This window comes from Ctenocephalides felis, unplaced genomic scaffold, assembly GCF_003426905.1.
Source record: "Ctenocephalides felis isolate EL2017-DRISC unplaced genomic scaffold, ASM342690v1 CF-g0.4_SCAFFOLD_00845, whole genome shotgun sequence".
Classification (NCBI taxonomy): domain Eukaryota; kingdom Metazoa; phylum Arthropoda; class Insecta; order Siphonaptera; family Pulicidae; genus Ctenocephalides; species Ctenocephalides felis.
Genome location: NW_020536999.1, coordinates 15,547,877 through 15,557,529, shown reverse-complemented (window position 1 = coordinate 15,557,529; position 9,653 = coordinate 15,547,877). Strand labels below are relative to the sequence as shown.

The 9,653-nt window shown below is 31.9% G+C and overlaps 1 protein-coding gene across 1 annotated transcript in view; it reads right to left on the bottom strand.

Moving 5' to 3' along the window:
• Positions 1 to 7,512, bottom strand: part of LOC113376920 — a 7,537-nt gene extending 25 nt beyond the window's left edge. The window contains exons 1-7 of the mRNA XM_026617027.1: positions 5,732 to 7,512; positions 3,768 to 3,866; positions 3,530 to 3,697; positions 3,288 to 3,457; positions 887 to 1,031; positions 624 to 769; positions 1 to 472 (exon numbers count right to left, since the gene is read on the bottom strand). The exon at positions 1 to 472 is cut by the window's left edge and continues 25 nt beyond it. Coding sequence (XP_026472812.1) covers positions 261 to 472; positions 624 to 769; positions 887 to 1,031; positions 3,288 to 3,457; positions 3,530 to 3,697; positions 3,768 to 3,866; positions 5,732 to 7,470 — 2,679 coding nt within the window. The 5' untranslated portion in view covers positions 7,471 to 7,512 and the 3' untranslated portion in view covers positions 1 to 260. The remainder of the gene's footprint in view (positions 473 to 623; positions 770 to 886; positions 1,032 to 3,287; positions 3,458 to 3,529; positions 3,698 to 3,767; positions 3,867 to 5,731) is intronic.
• Positions 7,513 to 9,653: the final 2,141 nt, after the last annotated feature.

The window sequence follows — 9,653 nt, the reverse complement described above, 5'->3', positions numbered from 1 at the left end:
TTATCCAGCTAATAGTAAGTTGATTTTTGTAACATATTAAAATAAATAAAACACTTTAAACATTCAAATAATAATGATAATTGTAAAGTAATACATTTTATCCATGTAGCTATTAATATTCTAATGTAACTGCCTCAAGAGCTGGTATAAAATGCACTAACAATAATTATAAACTACTAAATAAGTATGAACACAAAAATCAAGAAACCTATTAGCTGGACAAAAAAAATCAATATTTATATGTCTAGTAAATCTTATTTTTATTTACTGTTTTTAGGACAGGAATCCTTCTTCGTCCTAGCAAGTTTCTGTTTCATTTCCGCGAGTAAAGCTTCGAAGGAGTCTCCGCTTCCGGATGGAGCAGATCCGATACTTCCACCAGTTCCGCATATTGGACTACTTGATACCAACGTACTTCCGGGTACCATTTTCCTGAATTCGTCGTTCTGGTAGCTCAGCACAGCTACACCATCTGATAGATTAAATAAAATATAGAAATAAAGTTTACAAAATACATTGGAGGAACAAATACAGATTGATAACAATAATAATAATAAAGTTAGGAAACAAACAATTATATGATAATGAACAATTATAAATTAATAAAGAAATCTGTGATCTACCTAAATCCGCGTAACTAGAATCGCAGAACTGACGTCGTCCTCCAAATGCTACATTGTAGTCTGCTAATCGAGGGTCTCTGGAGGCTCTCTCGACAGCATCATAGGCACTACTAGCCGTTGTAAAAGTCACGAAACCATAGCGCATACTACAAAAAAATTATATCTTAAAATCTGACCAGGAACATTAAATAAAGATGTAATTAAATGCAAAAATAATAAAAATATGTACAGAATAAATATGATCTATAATTTATATAACTAACCCATTATCCTTAGTATGAATTGATACATTTGTTACTGTCCCATATTTAAGGAAGAGTTGCTTGAGGTCATATTTGGTCAAAGAAGACTCCAGGTGACCAACGAAAACTACGCGCCTTTCATTATTCGTATTGTTTTTCGAAGAACCTGAAAGAATGAATTTATACCATTATATAAATAAATGTATATATATATATATATATATATATATATATAGAATTTTATGATATGAGTGGAACGAATATTAATTGTTTAATATGAACAAAACAGCACTCAGATTTGTTTAACACAACTTTATTTTATGATTACAGACGTTTCGAGACCATGGTGTGTCTCATCTTCAGTGTAATTTCAAAAACAGTTACTTATATACTACACATTCTTTAATAATTTATTTAAATTTCATTTAATTTTTGGTATACAAAAACACCAACTATTCCTTGCAATGCTTGACACCGTACTAAAGAAACATATAACACTTACAGAAATATTCTAAACAAATTTGAAGTACTTATATAGATGGAGACAGAGAGGGTATCATTATAATGTAAACAGAAGGAGTGCTATCGCATACAAAATCGATAAAAATGAAAAAACAAATTAATTTATTGAAAAGAATAAGATAAATGAAAAAATTTATAAATTATTAATGATGTTTATATAAGTGTCATGTAAAATATTTGTGTCGGTTCTTAGATTTATGCTATTGTTAGTCCGAACTATTAACATTGATTCTGCCATGCATTGTTTGGATTGCAATTGCTCTTATATTGGCCAGACCTGCCAGAACTTAGAAAAGAGACTCAGGCAACATGAATTACAATGTGAAAAAATAGATAACAAAAAATTTAAAAGTACACTTGTGGATCATGCTAATATCAACAACCATAAGTTTGATTTTGACAATCCCCAAATTTTATTCCATGAGAAAGACTTATTTAAACGGAGCATGGCAGAATCAATGTTAATAGTTCGGACTAACAATAGCATAAATCTAAGAACCGACACAAATATTTTACATGACACTTATATAAACATCATTAATAATTTATAAATTTTTTCATTTATCTTATTCTTTTCAATAAATTAATTTGTTTTTTCATTTTTATCGATTTTGTATGCGATAGCACTCCTTCTGTTTACATTATAATGATACCCTCTCTGTCTCCATCTATATAAGTACTTCAAATTTGTTTAGAATATTTCTGTAAGTGTTATATGTTTCTTTAGTACGGTGTCAAGCATTGCAAGGAATAGTTGGTGTTTTTTGTATACCAAAAATTAAATGAAATTTAAATAAATTATTAAAGAATGTGTAGTATATAAGTAACTGTTTTTGAAATTACACTGAAGATGAGACACACCATGGTCTCGAAACGTCTGTAATCATAAAATAAAGTTGTGTTAAACAAATCTGAGTGCTGTTTTGTTCATATTAAACAATTATATATATATATATATATATATATATATATATATATATAAACTAGCAAACCCGACGAACTCCGTTTCGCCACCAGATGGTTTCGTGAGAAAGATGAAGAAATTTTTTGTTTGTTTTATATTTAAAAAGGAAAAATTTGATTTTATTACACAACAGTAATGAATTTATTTCGATTACAAAAATGAAGTGTTTTTTAGTTGAACTTCTCTAAGTAAATGAAAGTGAATCCGAAAATGATCCGTTTCATTGAGGTGCTCTTTGGTAAACCACATTTTTTGTTTTTTGGTCTGACGTTAACACAAACAAAGCGGATGGCTTTCCAACTCGTGAACAGGCAATGTATAACTGCCCATGTAAAAAACAATGATTTTCTGAATAATCTATTTGAAATTTATCCCGCAAACACTAAGCGATTGGCCTTGCGACTTGTTATTGCGAACGCAAGGCAAACTGGAAATTGCAATCGTTTGAAATCAAGCGGAAGACCAGTCGGAATCATTGGTATGTCACCAAATCGCCAGCAATTTTTGATTCAATGGTGAAATACAGTGCGTGTACATCATTATTCTTTGCGGCAAGAATTGCTCGTTGACTTAACCAAGCATAATTCTGATAATTTTCACTAATGACATTACTCGAATTTTTAGATAATCTATTTGAAATTATTTAAAATAATTATTTTCATTACTCGAATTTTTAATTACAGTGCGTGAAGTTCCAGCAATTTGCATTGAGGCACGATGCCATTAACATCTAAATTTCTTAGCTATAAACCTTGCGGAGCCCGAGAACTTTCCAACGAATGCAAAATTGTCGAAACCGGTTCGTGCGTTCTGGAATTAAATCGTCAGGAAGGAAAACCCGATTTATTTTTATATATATGTAGATATATATATATATATATATATATATATATATATATATGTGAGCTCAAGTCAAAAGAGTCAAACAAGTATTACCTCTGCTTTTCCTTTGTCTTCTGAAATTTCTATTTCTAGATCGTGATCTTGATCGAGTTTTGGAACGGGACCTGGATAAAGACCTATCAATAGATTTAGATCTTCTGGAGTTTCCTCCACTTGAAGACCTTGAAGTCGTTGACGATGTAGAACAGCGAGAATTTCTATACCTTTGCAATTAAATAATATTAATATTAACTCATAAATAATTATAATAATTAAAAAAAATGTTTTATCCGAACCTCCTATTATTCGGTGATCGTGATCTATTCCTAGACCTAGACCTGTTTCTGGACCTGGACCTGTTCCTAGATCTGGATCTATTTCTTGACAATGATCTATTTTTAGACCTCGATCTGTGCCTAGAACGAGACCTGTGTCGCCCTTGTCTGTCTTTACGCCTTTTTTGTCTAAATATAATATAAAAGTAGTATTCCTCTTCTAATGGTGGAACCTATTGAAAATATTTTATAAAATTACCTATCTTCAGGAGATCTACTTCTTGAGCGTCGTTTTTCGGGTTTTCTACGTTTGCTGGGGCTCCTGCTTCGGCTTCTGCTTCGAGGCCTAACGCGTTTGCTAAAATAGAAAATAATCGAATTATTAGAGTTAATAAACAAATAAAAATAAATATGTTATTTTACTTCATCATATGATCATCGAGATTCATACTCTTGTTTAGGAAATAAAAAAAAAATTGGATTCAGGCTTCAAAATAATAATTTTTAATCTGCATTATTTCAAAAACCTTAAAAGACTCTTCATAAAACGCACGTGCAGGTTTCCGAGACAATCGACCGAGCCATTTCTTCATTAGCAATTGAATGCAAAACTTTTCCTAGTTTTTGCCAAAAATCCTGAAGTGATTTTGAAAATTCAAAAACTGTTCGAAAGATATTGATTGCGAATAGCATTCATTAGTTTTTTTGTGAAGATTGACCATTAAATGTTGAAATTTTCTTTAACTCCCCGTAGGGTAAGTTATAGTAATCGCAAAAAAAATCGAAAACGAAAATTTTTATAAATCTTTACGTTTCAGAGGTTTCTGAACATTTTGGCAAACCTTAGAAAAAATAAATTGCGTGTATTGAAAAAATGAATTGTTGTGTGTGCTGATACAAATTTTTGACGATTTCGCGAACACGGATCAAACGATTTGAATAATTCAATGTTTACAAGCAGTTGAATTGTAAAATTTCATAAAAGTTTAGAATTTCGCAGTGGACTTGAGCGATTCTAATCAGAATACATGCCGAAACCTATGTACGTGCTTTAGTGTTTTGTATTTATCTACTGATTACAGTTGACTTAAATAAAATACATTTTTAGAACACGGAATAAATAAAATGTAATGAGATGAACGAATTAATTTATTATCTTCCCGTAGGGAAAGTTATAGTAATCGCAAAAAATTGAAAATGAAATTTTTTATAAATCTTTACGTTTCAGAGGTTTCTGAACATTTTGGGATAGCTTAGAAAAAATGAATTGTTGTGTGTATGTGTGTGTGCTGATACAAATTTTCGACGATTTAGCGAACACGGATCAATCGATTTGAATAATTCAATGTTTACAAGCAGTTGAATTATTAAATTTCATGAAAGTTTAGAATTGCGCAGTAGACTTGAGCAATTAATTCTAATCAGAATCTTGCCGAAACCTATGTACGTTCTTTAGTGTTTTGTATTTATCTACTGATTACAGTTGACTTAAATAAAATACATTTTTAGAACACGGAATAAATAAAATGTAATGGTATGAACAAATTAATTTATTATCTTTTCGTAGGGTAAGTTATAATAATCGCAAAAAATCGAAAATGAAAATTTTTGCATATCTTTACGTTTCGAAGGTTTCTGAACATTCTAGTGTTCCTTATTGTTAGAAAAAATGAATGTATGTGTGTGTATATGTGTGTATGTATGTGTGTTTGTATACAATTTTTCGTCCACGATTTCGGGCGCACGGATCAACCGATTTGAATTATTCAAAAAACATTTTACTCGTATTTCGAAGATACAGATAAAAATAAAGAAAAAAATATATATTTGGCAGAAATTAGACATATGCACATCAAAGCATTAGAGATTTTAATAATAAGAACAAATTTTTGAAAGACATCGACTGGAAATCGTATTAATTATTTTTTAATGAAAGCGTATTTTCGAAATGAACTGTTGCAGACTTTATTTAAATAGCTGTAACTTCATTTTCATTGAATAATTTGTTCATGTTTACATATCGGAAAGTACACGCAAATTGCCTTGCAATGGAAAATGCTAATTACAGCTATATCTGTTATTTTTACGAAAATTTGCGTATAGTTCCATAAATAAGCATTTTGCACAAATAATTCGTTTAGGCTAAAGATTAATTCTAGATTAAAAATAAGACAACGTGACTTGTTATTATCACGTGTCATAACCTAATTCTATTGCGCTCACCTTGGATCATTCGGCTTTTTGCACTTATCCGTCATTTCTTTCACAATGAGAGGAGATTTTAGTGTCTCTAAAGGCTTGAAACTCGAATCCAGGTCTATTTGGCAAGCAACATTGCAGGTTTTGCTTCGTAACCTATCCTTTCTGAGATGCATTATTACTTTATCTTCTCCGTGTTCGACTTTCGCGACTTGTTCAATATTTTCACAAACTTCTTTCTGATCAGTTTTGTCATTAGTTTTGTCACTGACAACGTTATTTTTATCCGTCTGCGGCGATTGTGTCCTTAGCAAAGCGTCTTGTATACTGGATAATAACGAATTGCTTGTGATCTTTGCTTCCTTTTTGGACGCACCTTTCAAAATTCTGTCATTTATGTCAACTAAAACTTTTAATTTGCTTTTGTCGTGCGGTGCACGCTCGAAAACATTATCAGGCAACACCGACTTCTTCGCCAAAACGAAGGATAACTTGCTGCTCTCTGGCAACACTGCAGGCGAAAAACTTGGTTTTTTACTTATTGCAGTGTTCACTCCTATTGACACTAAAACAATTTCTTCATATTCTGGATTGCATCTCCTAGGAAGGTCTGGGACTTGTTTCGTTTCATCTTTTTGTTTGATCATTTCTTCTAGAGGTACTATGGCACTTGGAGGTATAACAGGAATCATGCGTTCGATGTCTTTTTCTTTACGATTACATTTCTTCAGCATCATTGCTTTTCTAGATGCATCTCCAATTGGATCAAATACCTTGGGTTTTGAGTTCGAAGGAGAGATTTTGGAAATAGGATTAGTTGTTGGAGTATTGCATGCACCTTTATTCATATTACAACCATTTGAATTAGGAATAATTGTTGGAGTAATTCCTACTCCTTTATTCATGTTACAACCATTTGAATTAGGATTAGTTGTTGGAGTAATTCCTACTCCTTTATTCATATTACAACCATTTGAGTTAGGATTAATTGTTGGAGTATTTCCTATGCCTTTATTCATGTTACAACCATTTGAATTAGGATTAATTGTTGGAGAAATTCCTACTCCTTTATTCATGTTACAAGCATTTGTTTCGGTTCTTGGAGTCAACATCAAATTTGATACAGCAGGTGAAGAAGCTTTTGGAATCAGCACTTGTTTTGAAACATTTTCATGTTGTTCTGGTTGATTCACACTCGAATCATTGACTTTGGGAGGACTCGATGTCAAGGCAGTGTTCGTATTCAAGGCAGTGATTTCATTAGCAGAACTATTTATCCTATTATTAGGAGTGCTTGAATTACTGGCAGTCGTCTCATTATTATCCTCTTTTCCACCTCCACATTTTTTTCGCATCATATACTCTTGCAAGTTTAGCTTTCTTTTAGTTTGTTTAACTGTTTTATTATCAATATTGTCTTCAGCATAGGTAGGACTTTGACCACTTGGAGAAATGCAAGTTAATCCTCCGGTTTCATCAGGATTAACAGAACTATTAACAATAACACTATTATCACTACATGCTAATAATATATTAGATTTATTATTTTCACTATGCATTAAATTATCTTTGGCACTTAAACTATTATCACTAATATTGTTCATTGGATATACACTAAACTTCTCATTTTTTATTAATTTCTGTTTTAATACAGGCTTATTTAAAACATCTCTATTCAACTTAGAAGTTTTGTCAGAAATTTCAGGTTTGCGGGCTGGTTTTGAAGTATTGCTGACAGTTTTATCAGCTTGTGAATCGGTCATCGATGAAATTTTTCTAATGTCAACCAATTGAGAGCATTTCTTCTCTGCATCTTTCATTAATTTGGTTTTAACAGATTTTTGGGATTTCTTATTATCTTTTTTACGCTTAGAATTTTTGTTAGATGGTTTGTCCTCATTTTTTGTATTATTTTGCTTCTTATCTGAACTGCGAGATAGTTTTTTCAATGATGCCTAATATAGGACAGAAAAATGGTGTTTTAAATTTGGTAGTTTTATTTGCTTTAATCGTATTAAAATAATTTTAGTCCGCAAGAGAAGCTTAAAATTAAATCAACTCAAAAATATTGTTACTTAAATAGCAAAACAAGTTCAAAATTTCTCAAAATTAATTCTATGAATCCTTTTATCTAAAATTAAGCAAATTTAAGAATGAACTGAAACATCTCTGAATATCTCTGAATATACCTCATCTTCACGAATGCAATAGTCAGGATCAGCCTTTCTCGAATCATCACTATCACTCTCAGAACTTTCCATATAGGGACTGTCATCATCCTGGTTCTCTCCCTCATCGGTACCATCAGATTCTGGTATGCACATAGATTTAATATTTTTACCTTTGCCTACACCTAGACCTTTTGCACGATCATCCGTTTTCCTATAGAACTGATTAGAATGGAAACTGCTTGGTGTCTAAAATGTATAAAAGTTTATGTTAGTGTTACATGATAAAAATGTACATCAGATTTAGAACAATGGGGTATTTGATAAAAACTTTATGTGATTTAGAGAATGGTTTACCTGACATTTTTCATCGATTGTGACCACATCTATTGATTCATCTTCTGTGGAGAAAGAAGAATCTTTCTGAGGAGATTCAAGCGCTGATGAGTTTTTATCAATGGTCATTTTGGATGTACTACTATTATTAGCAAATAGTGGTTCAATGGACATCTGTACTTTATCAAGTGGCTGAAGTGACCTGTTCAATACAAAACATTTGTTTGTATTGTGAAGTAATATTAACCAAAGACCTTTTCTTATTTAAATAAAAATATATTGGCCGATGCTATTTTATCCATAAATATATAAGTTATTTAAAAAAATATTCTATAGTGGTAGAAAAATAGCAGTAACATTTTTCATTTTTGTATAAATGCACAATTGCATTTGCACACTTTGTCCGCCTGATTTACATAATGAGACACCAACCAACTGCATGGTGCAGTAGAACAAAAGTAAACTTTTTCTTTGATTCGCGCATGTTAAGTCTAATATTCATGGTGACATAAACTTACGTCCTCATAACCAATTTCCGCACCATTTCCCTGGCTATTTTTGATGCGGCTGCCGGACTGTATTCGTTAGCAGCCTCAGAATTGGGAACTGCATCACCCGGTGTCCTTGGAGGAACCGGATTAAGGCCAGGAGACGTTGGTGTAGACGATGGCAATAAAAGACCTTTGCAATCCTCCTCAGTTATATAGGAGGCCAAATCGAAATCTCTAGCATCATCCGATAAGTCTCCTAAGAGCAAATTCAAATTTATATCATCCCGATCTAAAAAAAGATATTGCAAAGATTGTTATTGTTACTAGTAAAACAAACCGTTGAAAAAATACAATTCATGATGAAGTATAAAACTTTTTTAGATTTCTATAGGAGAAATGAAGTTGTTATACATTTCCTGATCAAAACTACAATTCCACTAAAATACCATTTTTTACCTTTGCTTAAAAATATACATTTCAATATTATTCATCAGGATATTAATGTTCTGATCCCCATTACTAACCTCTTGGGCATAAATCATTAGAATTAGTTCCTCTGGCTGTAGCTGCCCTAATTCTTTCAGAGGACAATTTTGCAGCAGGACTGCTGACAGATTTTCTTTTGCGATCACTGCCACCGCTGCTAAAAACAGGCGATTTGTAATAATCGACAGTCGAGTGTGACTTCAAAAGACTTCTTCCTGGTGTAGGAATGTAAACATCATATAAAACATTTTTTACTGGAGGACTAAACTCTGCTATAGTCTTTAATATCCTTTCTAATGGTCCATTGTGAGGTTTGGAATCTTGGATCTCACGTGGTATTGCAAACAAAGATTCTGGAGATGTCTTATCCTTACTCTGATGTTTTGATGCACTTTTCCCTAAATTAGTATCAAACCCATTGTCAAAACTTTGAAGTTGCGTAGATTCTACGACCTCCTCAAAATG